At 42.0% G+C, this 17,168-nt stretch overlaps 1 protein-coding gene across 1 annotated transcript in view; it reads right to left on the bottom strand.

The window, feature by feature from the left end:
* scfd1 (sec1 family domain containing 1) overlaps nt 1–17,168 on the bottom strand; it is a 73,304-nt gene that overhangs the window by 12,715 nt on the left and 43,421 nt on the right. The window contains 2 exon segments of the mRNA XM_034159796.1: nt 1,457–1,510; nt 7,593–7,668. Of these exon segments, the coding sequence (XP_034015687.1) occupies nt 1,457–1,510; nt 7,593–7,668 (130 nt within the window).

The raw sequence follows: 17,168 nt of genomic DNA on the forward strand, positions 1-17,168 counted from the left end.
TCCCAAAGCTAAAGGCGGCACGAACAGTCAAGTCAAGTCTTGAAGTGAAGTTGGTTCTTTGGGCTTCGCTCCTTTTTTGCTCAGAGTCACCACAACAAATTTGATATGGATCTGCATGGTGATTTAGCAGACATTTTACACCAAATGCCCTTCCTGATTCAACACCACATTACATGGAGGATGGGCAGAGGTGGTCTTAAACCAGGATCCTTCTGTTTTAGATCCACATGTACTGACCACTTGATGACCACGACTCCCTCAAGATTTTTCAAATCCTGATTTGGTATAAAAGCAGTATAGATGAAGATTTCTAATTCCTCAGGTGGCACTGCATCAAGAACAATCATTCATCAATAGCTGATATAACCACATGGGCAAGGAATAACCATGGGAATCCTCAACAAGATGAAGTTGCATTCACAAATGCCTCTTAAAACTTTACTGTGTGCAAAAAAGAGAAGAGGAAGCCTTATGTTAACCATGTCCAGAAGCAGCATCCATTTCTCTGAGCTCAGAGGCATCTAGATTGGACCATCACTCAGTGGAAACATGCACTGTGATAAGACAAATCCATATTCCAGAGCTTTTTCTTTGAAGAAATAGACACTGTGTGCTCAGGAAAAATGCAACAATATCAACCCCATACTGTTGCACACCATGAGAAATGTTTGCAGGAAGAATGGGACAAAATAACACTTGATACACATCATTGCTTGGTGTCCTCAATGCCAAAATGTCTTTTAAGAAATGGTCACACTACAAAGAGAGAAATGTTTTTGCATCCCACCTTTTTTTTGGAATGTGTTTCAGGCCTGAAATGCACAATTTCATGAATAATAAGTGTAATGAAGTTGACCAGGAAAAAAAAAAAAAAAAATCACATATCATGCTGTGTGCAGACAAAATGACTTTGGATGACCATGAAAGGTAAAACTCAAGGTCATATCTGTTAAACTCAACCAGTTTGGAATCTGAATGGATTAAAGCAGGTTGAAGGGTTTTGTATTACTCAAGAACAAAGTGATTTAACTTTTGACAGAACTGATCAACACACAGAACCACATATTATGGTATCACTGAATCACAAAGAACTAATTAGCATGAATCCGTGTCAGTTTTCTTTCCACTATCAAATCTGCACAAAAACAAAGATGTGTTTGTGAACTTTCAGTCACTTTGTTCTCCTCCTATGATCATCTGTCAAGTGCAAGCATGTAGCATCGCTCTGGTGACACTTATTGTTTCAAAAGTTGCCTCATAGATTATCAATCAAGCGGGAGTGACTGTTGTCACGGTGACTGGTGCAACTGCGTGCAAGTGAACAGGCTTTAGAGCAGAAGAGGAGCTCAGATATCCTATGGAACAAAGTGTTTCTGATGAACAGCACCTGCATGCCTCACAGAGATCACACTGGCAAAAGGCTGAACTATTTTAAACCATCTTTTTAAAGACGTACAGGGTGCGACTTCATCTCCATCAGGTTGTCCACAATCCGAGTGACTGGAAGGTTCTGGAAGACAGAAGAAACAAATCCACTTTGTATTACGAACATGAAAATCTTATCCCTGTATGTGACTGTTGACATAACATAAAATATCAAAGAACATCTTCTATTGTCAGCTGCTCCCGTTAGGGGTCACACCAGAAGATCAATCGCTTCCATCTTACCCTGTCCTCTGTAACTTCCTCTGTCACACCAACCAACTGCATGTCCTTCCTCAGCACATCCATAAACCTCCACTTTGACCTCCCTCTTCGCCTCCTGCCTGGTGGCTCCATCCTCAGCATCCTTCTCCCTATATACCCTACGCCCCTCCTCTGCGCATGTCCAAGCCATCTCAATCTCGCTTCTCTGACTTTGTCTCCAAACCGTCCCATCTGAGCTGTCCCTCTGATATGTTTCAATTTATTTTTATTTATAGCGCCAAATCACACCAGAGTTGCCTCAAGGCGCTTCACACAACTAAGGTCTAACCTTACTAAACCACAGAGCAACTGTGGTAAAGAAAAATTCCCTCTGAGGAAGAAACCTCAAGCAGATCAGACTCAAAGGGGTGACCCTCTGCTTGGGCCATGCTACAGACATAAATTACAAAACAATTCACAAAATGAATATACAGGAAATGCTGTTGGTGCACACGACAGGAGGATCGCCAAAACAAATACAACTCCCATCTCTGGATGAAGCTGCACTTGAAACAGAGAGAAAAAAATAGAATCAGGCACCAGAAAGACAAGAAATACGAGGTCTATTAGAAAAGTATCTGACCTTATTATTTTTTAAAAAACCATATGGATTTGAATCACGTGTGATTACATCAGCCAAGCTTGAACCCTCGTGGGAATGCGAGAGTTTTTTCACGCCTGTCGGTGACGTCATTCGCCTGTGAGCACACCTTGTGGGAGGAGTGGTCCAGCCCCCTTGTCGGAATTCCTTTGTCTGAGAAGTTGCTGAGAGACTGGCGCTGTGCTTCATCAAAATTTTTTCCAAAACTGTGAGGCACATCCGAGAGGACACCATTCGACAAATTAAGCTGGTTTTCGGTGAAAATTTTAACGGCTGATGAGAGATTTTGGATTGTTTCTATCGCTGTAAGGACTTCCCACGGAGTGGGACGTTGCGCAGCGCTCCGAGGCGACGTCGTCATCCTGTTTCAAGCTGAAAACCTCCAAATTTAAGCCTCTGTTGACCCAGGACGTCGTGAGAGAACAGAGAACTTTCAGAAGAGGTCGGAATCAGCAGTTTATCCGGACATTCCACTGTTAAAGGAGATTTTTTTAATGAAAGACGTGCGGACGGATTGGCGTGCCCGCCACAGGAAAAACACCTCCATTGGAAGCCTTTAGGACAAGTTGGAACATGCCCTGCTGTTAAACAGTTTCTCAGATACTCACTCAACTGAAAGCCACCAAAAGCCGCCTGGATTTTACAAATGGTTATCAACACGGAGGTGTTTTTCCTGTGGCGGGCGCGCCGCCAATCCGTCCGCACGTCTTTCATTAAAAAAAATCTCCTTTAACAGTGGAATGTCCGGATAAACTGCTGATTCTGACCTCTTCTGAAAGTTCTCTGCTCTCTCACGATGTCCTGGGTCAACAGAGGCTTAAATTTGGAGGTTTTCAGCTTGAAACAGGATGACAACGTCGCCTCGGAGCGCTGTGCGACGTCCCGCTCCGTGGGAAGTCCTTACAGCGATAGAAACAATCCAAAATCTCTCATCAGCCGTTAAAATTTTCACAGAAAACCAGCTTAATTTGTCGAATGGTGTCCACTCGGATGTGCCTCACAGTTTTGGAAAAAATTCTGATGAAGCACAGCGCCAGTCTCTCAGCAACTTCTCAGACAAAGGAATTCCGACGAGGGGGCTGGACCACTCCTCCCACAAGGCGTTCTCACAGGCGAATGACGTCACCAACAGGCGTGGAAAAACTCACGCATGCGCACGAAGGTTCAAGCTTGGCTGACGTAAAAACATATGAATCAAATCCATATAGTTTTTTAAAAAATAAAACGGTCAGTTTCTTTTCTAATAGACCTCGTACTGTATAATTTGCCAGCATTAATCAACAAGAAAAAAACAAACAGAAGAAATACTAAGGTGATCGCTGGCCACTAGCCCTAAGCTTCACTAAAAGACCCAGAATTTAGGTAAAGTTGAGGCCGCGGCATGCTCCGTTTCCTAATAAAATGAATTAAAAGAGTAAAAAGCGTAAAGCAAAACTATACCAGTATGCTAGCCATACATAAAGGAAAATAAGTGCGCCTTAAGTCTGGACTTGATAGTCTCCACAGAATCTGTTTTATTGACACAGGAAGATCATTCCACAGAACAGGGGCATGATAAGAGAAAGCTCTATGACCTGCAGACTTCTTATTCACCTTAGGGACACAAAGTAGTCCTGCAACCTAAGAACGTAAAGCTGGGCGGGTACGTAAGGTTTAATTAGGTCAGCTAGGTAGGGAGGTGCCAGTCCATGAACAATTTTATAGACTAGTAGCAGAACCTTAAAATCTGATCTCACTGGGACAGGAAGCCAGTGAAGGGATGCCAAAATGGGTGTAATGTGGTCAAACTTTCTGCAGCATTTTGAACCAATTGGAGAGCCCTAATGCTAGACTGTGGTAAACCATAAAATAGAACATTGCAGTAGTCCAATGTAGAAGAGATAAAAGCATGGCTCAGGGTCTCAGCATCAGCCATAGACAGGATGAGATGAAGCTTCGCTATATTTCGCAGGTGGAAGAAAGCAGTCCTCATAATATTTCTAATGTGGAGGTCAAAAGACAACGTATGATCAAAAATTACCCCAAGGTTCCTCACTTTGTCAGTGTGATGTATGACACACGAGCCTAGGCTGAGCATTAACTGGTCAAATTGACGCTGATGTCTCACTGGACCAAGAACCCTCATTTCAGTTTTATCAGAGTTTAAAGCTTCTCAATGATGCAAGGCAATCTTGGAAAAGGATTTTATATGAATGAGATTACCAGCAGTTTTCGGCACGTATAACTGAGTATCATCAGCACAGCAGTATAGGTAATCCCAAAACGCTGCAATATGTGCCCAAGGGGTGCTATATAAAGGGAGAAAAGCAGGGGGCCTAAGATGGACCCCTGTGGAACCCCAAATTTCATGTCACTAAGGTTAGCGGCAGTGCTACTGTACAAAACACAGCGAGAACGACTGGTCAAGTATGACGTCAGCCATGCAAGGGCACTCCCAGTAATCCCAAAATGATTTTCCAGCCTATCAAGTAGAATATGATGAACCATGGTATCAAATGCTGCACTGAGATCTAACAGCAACAGAACCGTAGTGGTGTCCGAATCCATTGTAAGCAGAAGATCATTCACCACTTTAGTGAGAGCCGTCTCTGTGGAATGATATTTTCTAAAAGCAGACTGCAGTGGCTCAAAGAGATAATTCTCAGTAAGATAGTCTACGAGCTGCCATGACACCAGTTTTTCCAGAATTTTAGAGAAAAATGATAGATTTGATATTGGCCGATAGTTTTTCAATACAATAGGGTCAAAATTAGGTTTCTTAAGTAATGGTTTAATCACTACAGATTTGAAACATTTAGGAACAGATCCAGAAGTTAAAAAATGATTCATAATTTCCAGCACAGATGGCCCAAGAGTGGGCCACAGGTCCTTAAACAGTTTTGTTGGTATAGGATCAAATGAACAGGTTGTGCTTTTTGTTGACGTTACGAGTTTTGTCAGCATGCCTAGTGAGATACTATCAAATAATGTAAATCTAAGTAATACCTCAGTAATGGTGCCCACCTCAATAGCAGGGTGTAGTGGCTGGGTTAAGGCATGCTGGGATATGTTTAACCTAATGTCTTCCATTTTCTTCTCAAAGTAATCCAGGAAATCTTGTGCTGTAAATGTTCATTCCTAATCCTGTCATTCTCATCACTCCCAAAGAGAATCGCAACATCTTCTGCTCTGCCACCTGTCTTTTTGTTAGTGCCACCATCTCTAAGTCGTGCAATATAGCTGGTCTCATTATTGTCTTGTAAACTTTCCCCTTCAGCTATTCTTTGGTCATAAATCACTCCTGCCAGCTCTCTCCACCCACTCCACCCTGCCTGCACTCTCTTCTTTTACCTCTCTGCCACACTCGCCATTACTTTGGACAGTTGACCCCAAGTATTTAAACTGATCTACTTTCATCATTTCTACTCCTTGTAACTGCACTATTCCACCAGGCTCCCTCTAATTCACACAGTCTGTCTTGTACTCAGTCTTGCTCCAAATGACTTTCATTCCCCTTCTCTCCACAGCACATCTCCACCTCTCAAGGCTAGACTCAACCTGCTCTCTACTCTCACTACAGATCACAATGTCATCTGCAAACATCATAGTCCATGGAGACTTCTGTCTTATCTCATCCATCAACCTGTCCATCACCATTGCAAACAAGAAAGGACTCAGATCTTATCCTTGGTGTAATCCCACCTCCACCTTGAATGAGTCTGTCCTTCCTACTGCACATCTCACTGCTGTTACACTATCCTTGTATGTGTCCTGTACTACCCTCACATTTGTCTCTGCCACTCCAGACATCCTCATATAATACCACTACTCTTCTCTTGGCACCCTGTCATAAGCTTTCTCTAAATCCACAAACACACAATGTAACTGCTTCTGGCCTTCTCTATACTTCTCCATCAGTATTCTCAGAGCAAACATTCCATCTGTAGTGCCCTTTCTAAGCATAAAACCACATTGCTGCTCACAGATATTCACCTGTTTTCTAAGCCCAGCTTCTACTACTCTTTCCCATAACTTCATACAGTCATAAAACAAGATGTGCACTCAAAGAGTTCGAATATCTGCTGTGTTAACAGCAGTTAACCATCAATCAAACAAACCTTTTTTGACCAGTTGTTACAAAAATTACTTCAGTTTTTAAACAAACCTTCAGACAGGAAAAAAGTCAGGCCAGGAAGCATGCATCACCGCATCCACCCATGCAGACAACTGGGATAATTCTATGATAGTGGATTTACAATGACACCAAAATCTTGCTATATTTTAGTTTGCCATTAAAGATTTGCTCTGATTGTAATTCCGTTACCATAGAATTACCCACCTGTCCATCCCCACCTCTCCAAAGTAACCATCTATCTGCTGCAGCCAGGTGACACCAGGGTGACACATGGGTGTGTCCTTAACCATTTCAAGCTGCTGTCATTGGGGTCCTCAACACTGAGCACCTGCTTACTGGATCAAGTTCAGAGAAACACACCACATGGACAAAATGGGGTAGCTGATGTTCCCTCACAGTGTCAGTGATCCTCCTCATTGGAGTCTCATTAAGCAACCGTTCATTTGACACAAAGTCATTCCAGTGGGACCAAAGGATCCTCCACAGAGATCTGGTACCAAAGACATCCAGTCATCACTGTAAGTGGTCTGGTTAAAGTCTGAAAACGGTCAGTTGATGGAGGTAATGATGGTTAGCTGTCACTCTCCCAGCAGAAGACTGAACTCTCTGAACACACATCTAGTTTAATTACTCTCTATGTTTGATATTTGGACAGTCACTAATGAAAATGAAAACCACTCCACAATCCAGTTTTTTTTTTTTTTTTTTTAAATGGAGTGTAATTATTTTCTTAAAACAGTGTGAACAGACGATGCAGTCAAACAGAGTGTGTAATGTTCTGGCGGCCGATCAGCTGGTCTGACTTCACACACTCTATGGCTGTACCGCAAACCACCAGCTCGCCGTTTAATGGTTATAAATGACTCCATCACACCAGCTTCATAATCCTCACCATCATCACTTCTGCACACAAGCTAACAACCATTCAGGGGGTGTGGCTTAACCTCCTGCTGAGCAGAGCTCACTCGTACTCTCATCAATAAGATTAATTACAGTTCATCTTAAAAATGTCAGAAAAACTCCACATCTTCTGTGAGTAGCTCGCTAGTGACGTTGGGCAAACATGAATTTTACGAGGCGGACCCTCTTTGCAAACGTCTGACAACCTGTTGACTTCAGTTTGGGTACTTCTTTTTTGTTTTCTGTCCCCCCATTGATTGGTTAATGGATGCAGGATGCAGCGGTACTCACATGCTGTTTGAGCACCAGATTCTTCACCCCCTCCATGACGAACTGTGAACCTGTGTTCATCACTCTTGAAAACAGCCTGCAGAGGGGAAAAACCAGCAGGGAGGAAGTGGGAGAAAACAGTAAGGAAGAGATGAGGAGGACAGGGTTAGGCTGGTAGTCTAAACACAGACACTGGTTTCACCTTAGGTGAATATAAACACTCAAACACTACTACTACTACTACTACTACTACTACTAATAATAATAATAATAATAATAGTAGTAGTAGTAGTACTACGACCACTACTATTTGTACTATTTAGGGTCAAACAGCACAGTCAACAGATTCCAGCACAAAACTATTTACAAAAACTGCTTTAAAATCTACAATTAACAACAAACCATAGCTGCCGAGCAAATGAAATCCACCCCACCACAAGGAAATGTCAATCCCCTCATCACGTTCCAGAACATAATCCACAAAGCTAAATGGACTCAATGAGATAAACGACGACGTGCATGCAAACGCACGGCATTAAAGGTACTTACACTGAGTGCCAGCCTTCAGCTATCACCATATAATCAGAACAATCAGTTTGCTCACACAGAGAAACGATGCTTTGCTTTGGGATGGATTAAATGCACAGGGTGGATTTCCCACACTTTATTCCAAAACAAATCATACTGTGGAAATCTGCAACAGTCACGGTACACGTTAGAGCTGCACATCATCCGCAGAGACAATCAGTCACAACAGTAAAAAGGTTCCACTGCAATTTGAACAACAATCAGAAAAATAAAGATCTATATTTGACAGAAACATGAAAGGGAAAAGAAAAACTCCTCACCAGAAAGGACGAATTAAAGTTTTACTTCAAATTATTAGTGACTGATTGTCTGATGATTGATCATATCAGCACTGCCAAAATTCCAGCTAAAACTGTCACTCAAACTGCATTTGTGGTCAGAGGTTTACATACACACCATAGAGCTGAATATCAGCATGGCTTTTAGTGATTTCTGTCACCTGCTCCTTTTCTGGAGCACAATGACTGAATTCCACACATCAGGAAAAGAAGCTACACACACACACACACACACACACACACACACACACACACACACACACACACACACACACACACACACACACACACACACACACACACACACACACACACACACACACACACACAGTGAGGGAAATAAGTATTGATCTACTGTCAATTGTGCAGGTTTTTCCACCTACAAAGAACGTAGAGGTTTGTATTTTTTAACTGTAGGCACACTTCAATTGTGAGAGACAGAACGTAAAAAAAAAAAAAAAAAAAAATCCAGAAAATCATATTGTATGATTTTTAAATAATTAATTTGCATTTTATTGCATGAAATAAATATTTTACCCCCTAGAAAAACAGACCTTAACAACTGGTATTACAGAGGTCAGATGTTTTATTGTAATTCTTGACTAAGTTTTCACACACTACAAGAGGGATTTTGGTCCACTCCTCCATACAGATCTTTTCCAGATCTTTCAGGTTTGTATTTTCGGCTCCCTCAAAATATTTTCTATTGAGTTTAGGTCTGAAGACTGGCTCGGCCACTCCAGGACCTTGAAATGCTTCTTACGGAGCCCCTCCTTAGTTGCCCTGGCTGTGTGTTTGGGGTCATTGTCATGGTGGAAGACCCAGCCATGACCCATGTTCAATGCTCTTACTGAGAGAAGGCGGCTGTCTGCCAAAATCTTGTAATACATGACCCCATCCATCCTCCCTTCAATACGGTGCAGTCGTCCTGTCCCCTTTGCAGAAGAGCACCACCAGAGTATGATGTTTCCACTCCTATGCTTACAGAGGTCAAACGTTTCCTGTAGTTCTTGACTACGTTTTCACACACTGCAATAGGGATTTTGGTCCACTCCTCCATGCAGATCTTCTCCAGATCTTTCAGGTTTGGAGTTTCTGTCAGATTCCGCCCTGGACCAGGGTTTATGTCTGGGTTTTTCCTTTGTCCAGGTCTTCTCTGATGATTTTTATATTTTATTTTTCAACACGATAGTACTTTAGTCATTTAAATCTTAGCTTGGTTCTGGTAATTTCTTTTCATTATGTTTTGGTATTATTTGGTCCTGTTTTCTGTTAGGGTTTATCTTTTGTTATTTATTGCATTAATGGTTTACTGGTTAACATTTATTTCCTGTTCAACCTTTAGTTTGATTTACTATTTTATTATCATGGTTTTATCCTCTTGACTCTCTTCACTCTTCTTTGCTTCACCAGACCACACCTCCTTCCAGAACCTTCACTAACACTTGCCTCTTGTTACACTGATTACATCACCTGTTATTTAAGCCCCTCACTTTCCTCACTCCAGTGCCAGTTCGTTGTGATCTTGTTATCCACGTTACAGCCTTTGTTTCTTGTCCTATTGCCGCTCTGCATTTTTTGACCTCACTTTGTATTTTTGGCTGTTGTCTTTGTCTTAGCCCTTGTACTCTGTCACGCTGTGGTTTGATCTCTGCTCACCTAGACCACACCTCAGCCTCTCGATTGTTTGTACCTCTGCCTGCCATACTGTGTACCGAATCCCTGCTACGTCTTAAGATAAAGCCTTTTATTATTCCAACATGTGTGTTTTGGAGTCCTGCATTTGTCTCCAGCCACATTGCACCTGCATCCTGACAGAATGAACTGGCCACAATGGACTCAGCGGGCTCAACTCCAGCCAGCAAGCACGCAAACCTTGCCTTAATCAGTGACATCTTTTCTAAAATCTTTTTTTTTTTTTTTTCCCCCCCCCCCACACTTGCTACACCCCAAAGCAGAAGTTTGACTTTTTAGATAGAGCTTGGGATTTACTGGAAGCTAACTGTTGGCTATATGACCTCTTCCCTGAGTTGGAAGATTTGGACAATTTATTCACAGCTGGGAGCCTTCCGGTCTGGATATGGCAGCCTGAACTGCTGCTTCTTCACCGGCCGCGCCACGTCCAGTTCCTGTGGCCGCAACATGGAAGCTTCGTGTGCCTCAGCCGCAGGCCACAGTCTCCGCGGATGTTTTACGCACCGACGGAGAAGCTCCTTTGTTGCCCGACTCCCTTGTGCCGGTTCCTCAGGGACCCACAGGCTCATCTGGAAAGACCATATCATCACGGGGCTCAGTGTATCAAGCTATAAAGCCCATGGTGCGTATGCCACAGGAGCGAGTGAAGCCTTCCTCATATCTGGGTCCTCCAGCAGAGCCATCTAAATCATCAGGTTTTTCTGTAGCTATCACAGTCATGACTCCTCAATCAGCCTCAGCTCAACCTTCAGCACAGTCAGCGGATCAAGCTATGGCGCACACATCTGCACGATCAGCCGCTAAACCGGTGAAGTTTGTTGCTGCGTGCACGCCTCCATGGACATCTACAGTGCCTGACGATACTGTCCCGGCGTGGAAACCCTCTCCGTCTTCGGCGGCTTTGGCCAAAGCAACTATAGCGTGCGCATCACCGCTAGTGCCAGCTGGACCAACAGATTCAGTCGCGGCGTGCTCATCGCTGCACCTATCTGCTGAGTCAGCGGATCCAGCTGTGACGCACACTTCACCTCCGTCTGCAATCAAGCCAGCTATATTGGCCTTGGTGCGCACATCTCCACAGTCCACTACTAAGTCAGCAGAGACTACAATGGCGTGGAACATGTCACCACAGACTACAGCACAACCAGCTAAAGCATCTCCTGCATGTCCGCCACAAGAAACATCTTTTGAGACCCCACATCTCGTCCACCCTCCTGAGTCATCGCCAATAAGAACTGTGGCATCAAAAACCAGCGGAACAGTGAGTTTTTCCCATTATTTACTTTCTTGTACACGCAGCTACATGTTTACAGTGCTACACTAATGACTATCCTGTCCTTAGTCATTTGTTTCAACGATTTCTTACATTTTTGGCCTGATCACTGCTTGTATTTTTGTTGGAAATTGCTTGTTTTCCCGCAGCAGTACTCCATTCAGTTTCCTCCCGGGTTCCTTAAAGATTTATTGGTTTTTGTTTCCCACCCCCATGTGATTCTTTTGCAACTTCATCTGTTTTTCAGGAGGTTTCATTTGGTTGGTTTCTTCATTTTCTATGTTCCTCCTTTCACCAAGTTATGCTTTTCTGGTTGGGTCGGGTAGATAAAATGCTCTTGGTTCCGCCTTACGGTCAACTTGGGTTTCTGCATGCATGTGTTGCTACGTTAGGAACACTCATATCCTTTACATGGAGTTTCTGGTTGATTTTGTTTCTCGAGCTCCATCACCTTTCACATCCTTCTTTGAATAATGGCGCTTCCCGGCCTATTATTGAGTGTTCCGTTGTCGACTGCCTTCTGTGTATGTTATATTGTTTGATTTACTTTTTACCTTTTGGATCAGCCTTTTGTACACATTTTTCCAATGGACCCCGCAGTGTTTTCCTTTTGTGGTTGCTTTATTGTGTGCATGTTTTTGTCAGACAGCGTTTTTTCCCCAGGTGGATCCCTTCACGGTTCCGTTATTTCCCCTGACCCTCATGGGATGTTATTTCGGTGGCCCCCCGTTTTGTTTTGTTCCTTATATCATTCTTTTACTGGTTTATTTCCTTTTGGTTACCCTCAGAGTTTATTGTCTTGGTTATCTAGCATGTGTGTTTCTAGTATTATTCGGCCTTTGTTGTCAGCATCCTTCATCAGTTTGTCTTCCCCTCCATCGTTTTATTGGTTTGTCTGGGGTTGGAGACTATTCCTTTGTCTCATAGGGTTCCCCGATTTTTGCACACTGTTGCTAAGCAGATCCGTCCCCACCTCGATTCTTTACTTAGGTTCCTCATTTTCTTCTATTGTGCCCATCACAGCAGGTCTAGTGCCCAGGGGAGAGTTTGTTTTTCTAGCACTTTATGTCCAATTCCGGATCCCGGTACTCCCACTGTTCCCAACCGGTAGTATTGCAGGGCTCCTGATTTGCTTTTGCATTTGGGAGGGCCTACTGGCCGCTCTCCAGACTCCAGCATGGTTTGGGATAGGCCTCCTCTCCATCCCTGTGGTGTTCGTTTTGCCTTGGGTCGGCCGCTTGGTCGCCCTCTGGACTTTGTTCGACCCAGCCATGACCCATCTTCAATGCTCTTACTGAGGGAAGGAGGTTGTTTGCCAAAATCTCGCAATACATGACCCCATCCATCCTCCCTTCAATACGGTGCAGTTGTCCTGTCCCCTTTGCAGAAGAGCACCCCCAGAGTATGATGTTTCCATACCCCATGCTTCATGGTTGGGATGGTTTTCTTGGGGTTGTTCTCATAATCTAAACATGGCAAGTGGAGTTGATTCCAAAAAGCTCTATTCTGGTCTCATCTGACCACATGACCTTCTCCCATGCCTCCTCTGGATCATCCAGATGGTCACTGGTGAACTTCACATGGGCCTGGACATGTGCTGGCTTGAGCAGGGGGACCTTGCTGCCCTGCAGGATTTTAAACCATGATGGCATTGTGTGTTACTAATGTTATCTTTGTGACTGTGGTCCCAGCTCTCTTCGGGTCATTGACCAGGTCCTCCTGTGTAGTTCTGAGCTTTTTCAGAATCATCCTTACCCCACAAAGTGAAATCTTGCATAAATCCCAGACTGAGGGAGATTGACAATCATCTTGTGTTTCTTCCACTTTCTAATAAATAATCATAACAGTTATTGTCTTCTCACCAAGCTGCTTGCCTATTGTCCTGTAGTCCATCCCAGCCTTGTGCAGGTCTACAGTTTTGTCCCTGGTGTCCTTAGACAGCTCTCTGGTCTTGGCCATGGTGGATAGGTTGGAGTGTGATTGATTGAGTGTGTGCACAGGTGTCTTTTATACAGCTAACGAGTTCAAACAGCTGCAATTAATACAGGTAAAGAGTGCAAAATAGGAGGGCTTCTTAAAGAAGAAGAAGAAGAAGAAGAAGAACTTACAGGTCTGTGTGAGCCAGAATTCGTGCTGGTTGGTAGAGGATCAAATACGTACTTCATGCATGTATATTTAAAAATCATACAGTGATTTTCTGGAGTTTTTTTTTTTTTAGATTCTGTCTCTCACAGTTGAAGTGTACCTACGATAAAAATTACAGACCTCTACATTCTTTGTAGGTGGGAAAACCTGCAAAAATTGACAGGGGGGTCAAATACTTATTTCCCCTACTGTGTGTGTGTGTGTGTGTATATATATATATATATATATACATATATATACACATATATATATATATATACACACACACACACACACAAATTCTGCTTAACAGGTTTTAATTTAATTTAAATTTATTGAAATCCACTGGGGGTCAAACTTCTACATACAGTCACTTAAATTATGACCTCAGTGGTGTTCAAACTTCCTAAATAGCTTTTAAATTTCTATTTGTGAAGATGATTGACAGCTGGAAACTTTTCAATGCCAAGATTTAAAAAAAAGGGTTTTAATTGACAGCAGTCATTCATGGATGTGACACCAGCAGATGCTGCTAGACCCGAACTGACTCATGACTATTAACTGACCAGCACACAATGAGAAAGTCCAAGGAACTCCGTTCTGATCGGAAGAGCAGGAATGTAGAGCTACACAAGTCAGGAATGTCCATCGGAGCCAACTCTAGAGTCCAAAATCATTACTTAACCTCTTAACCCTAGAGTCCCCAAATTTGGGGACTTGCCCTGTTTTGGAACATTTGAACACTCATAACTAACCAATGCTGACACCAACATACACTTATTATACATCAAAATGTCAAGCGAAGTCTCCTCTACAAAAGTATCCACTTCAATAACATATCAACTAACCACAGTTGAAACGCCAAGAAAACAAAGACATAAATCAGGATACAGTTTTTGGTAAAAAAAAAACAAACAACTTATTTACTCCTACCAAGTATTATTTACTTTCTTTTTTTTGCATCCACAACATCCCCTAGGACCTGTCTTTTAGCTGATCCAAACTTTTGCATTTTTGACCTTGTACAAGCTGAGAAATAAATCATAATGTATGGGTATGTGATTTTGATGAAATAGGCTCTAGGGCTTAAGGGGTTAAAACAACTGGACAAGTACAAGTGGAAGCACTGTCAAGACCTGGAATAAGACCCCAACTGTCTCTCTCAATTGAGAGGAAACTGGATTAGATAGTCAGGAACTACCAAGTAACAGGCCTGTCATGAACCTGAAGCTTCTGGAACAGTGGTGCCACAGTCTACAAAAACCACGTCAGCGTTTAACGTCAGCACAGTCTGACAGGCTGCCATCCAAGAAAGACACTCCAGATCCAAAATGCACAGAATAAGCTTTCTGAATGGGCTTCCCAAGTCCTGACCTCAATCCTGTCAAAAATATCTGCACTCTACTTAAAACTTGAGTCTGTTCCAGAAAACCAATTTAACTGAATTCTACCAATTCTGCCAAGAAAAGTCATGAAATATTCAACCAGGATTCTGCCAAGAGCTTCTTGATTCTGCCAAGAGCTTCTTGATGTTGACCACAAACGTCTGGTCAATATTAGCTGTGCTGGATGCATGTTTTTAATCCAATGTTGATTTCAGAGAACTCAAAATAAATTAATAATTGTGCAACAAGCTCTTGCTTCATCTGTTCAAGATGTATATTGAACGATCATTCTGCCACAGAAAAAGAACAGTTCAAAGGAATCACTAAACGCTAAATACGGCCGCGACATCCATGACGAACGTATGTAAACATATGAACACAGCTACACAGAAAAAAAACGAAAAAAATCAAGTGTTTAGTCATTATCTAGTTAATGTTAATTAAGAAAAAATGCCACTTTTGACTTTTTCTCCACAAGGACAGACCATAAACCAACATTACTCAACTCACTAAAAGCACTTTTAAAACCTGATATAACTTGAAATGGTTTTAAAACAGTTAGGGGAAGCCAGGGCACAGTGGATCAGAAATATTGTTTTGTGGCAGCATAAACACATTATGCATAGGTTTAGGTCATTCTATTGTGGATTTAATACAGCAAGTTATTGTTTATAAGGTTGTGTTATTTATGTCTCCCCCAGTGTAATTTACAGGTGTTAAAATCGATTTTAAAATTTTTAATTCTCTGTGCCGCGGACACTAATTCACAGGGCACAGTGAATCAACTTAGAATATAATGAAAAAACACATGATCATAAAGATTTCTTCAAAATTATTAAATATATGCTGATGCATATACAAACTATAATCCAGGAAACCAGATATGTAATGTGTGAGTGTCTTATGTAGTGATCTAAGTCCTTTAGAATCGATTATAAATACAACTGTCATAATTTCTGTTCCAGTGTGAAAACAGTTGTTTATATACACAAATTATAGAAATAATTCATGGAAAAATAAATGTATAAATGTCAACAAGTAATATTTGTCATCCACTTGATACTGGGGCTTAGTAAATCACTTTCTAGAATGATTCACTGTGCCCCGGGTGCATGTGACACACGTGAGTCATATTATCTAATAGCTGATAGTCTGGAGAAGACATAACACATGCTCATCAGTTGGATGGGGTAGTCTTCTAACATAATTTTTGGGGCCACCTTTCCTCTGTTGTGAGAAATAAATACAAAGACACTGACAGCCACAAAATTTACTTTTGATAGGAAAAACTAACTTCGCTTGCTACTTAGTATTACCCTTAATATATCCAAAAACAACACACTAATTTATAAGGGGGGTGTATTTATGCAAAAATTATGGCATAACTGCTACACATATATATGTAGTATTGCAGATATAGCTACTGATTCACTGTGCCCTGTGATTCAGCGTGCCCCAGTTTCCCCTAAACTATGTGATGGTAAAATGTTTTGGACTGTTTAATGGAACCGAATGAAGACGTAAAAGTTTAAAATAAATGGACTTCTTTTTGGTTCTCAAGATGTTTTATGAACAAATTCAAGCGACCACTTCAGTGTCAAACTGACTATGTTTGGAATTGGATCACAAAGTGTAAATAAAGTTAGAGAAACATTCAGGAAATTAGCCCAAAACATACAAAGGGAAGGGAAATAAGGAACAAATCCAAAGTACCATCAAAATAAAACCACACTGAAAGAAAAAAAAATACTAATAAAACAATACTGATGAGCTGTGTTGAAGAGGAAAAAATATAATGTGACACCAAATCAAATGATTTTCTGGAAAAAGTTGAGATCAATCAATCAATTTTTTTATATAGCGCCAAATCACAACAAACAGTTGCCCCAAGGCGCTTTATATTGTAAGGCAAGGCCATACAATAATTATGTAAAACCCCAACGGTCAAAAACGACCCCCTGTGAGCAAGCACTTGGCTACAGTGGGAAGGAAAAACTCCCTTTTAACAGGAAGAAACCTCCAGCAGAACCAGGCTCAGGGAGGGGCAGTCTTCTGCTGGGACTGGTTGGGGCTGAGGGAGAGAACCAGGAAAAAGACATGCTGTGGAGGGGAGCAGAGATCGATCACTAATGATTAAATGCAGAGTGGTGCATACAGAGCAAAAAGAGAAAGAAACAGTGCATCATGGGAACCCCCCAGCAGTCTACGTCTATAGCAGCATAACTAAGGGATGGTTCAGGGTCACCTGATCCAG

Source organism: Thalassophryne amazonica, chromosome 19 (assembly GCF_902500255.1).
Source record: "Thalassophryne amazonica chromosome 19, fThaAma1.1, whole genome shotgun sequence".
NCBI lineage: Eukaryota > Metazoa > Chordata > Actinopteri > Batrachoidiformes > Batrachoididae > Thalassophryne > Thalassophryne amazonica.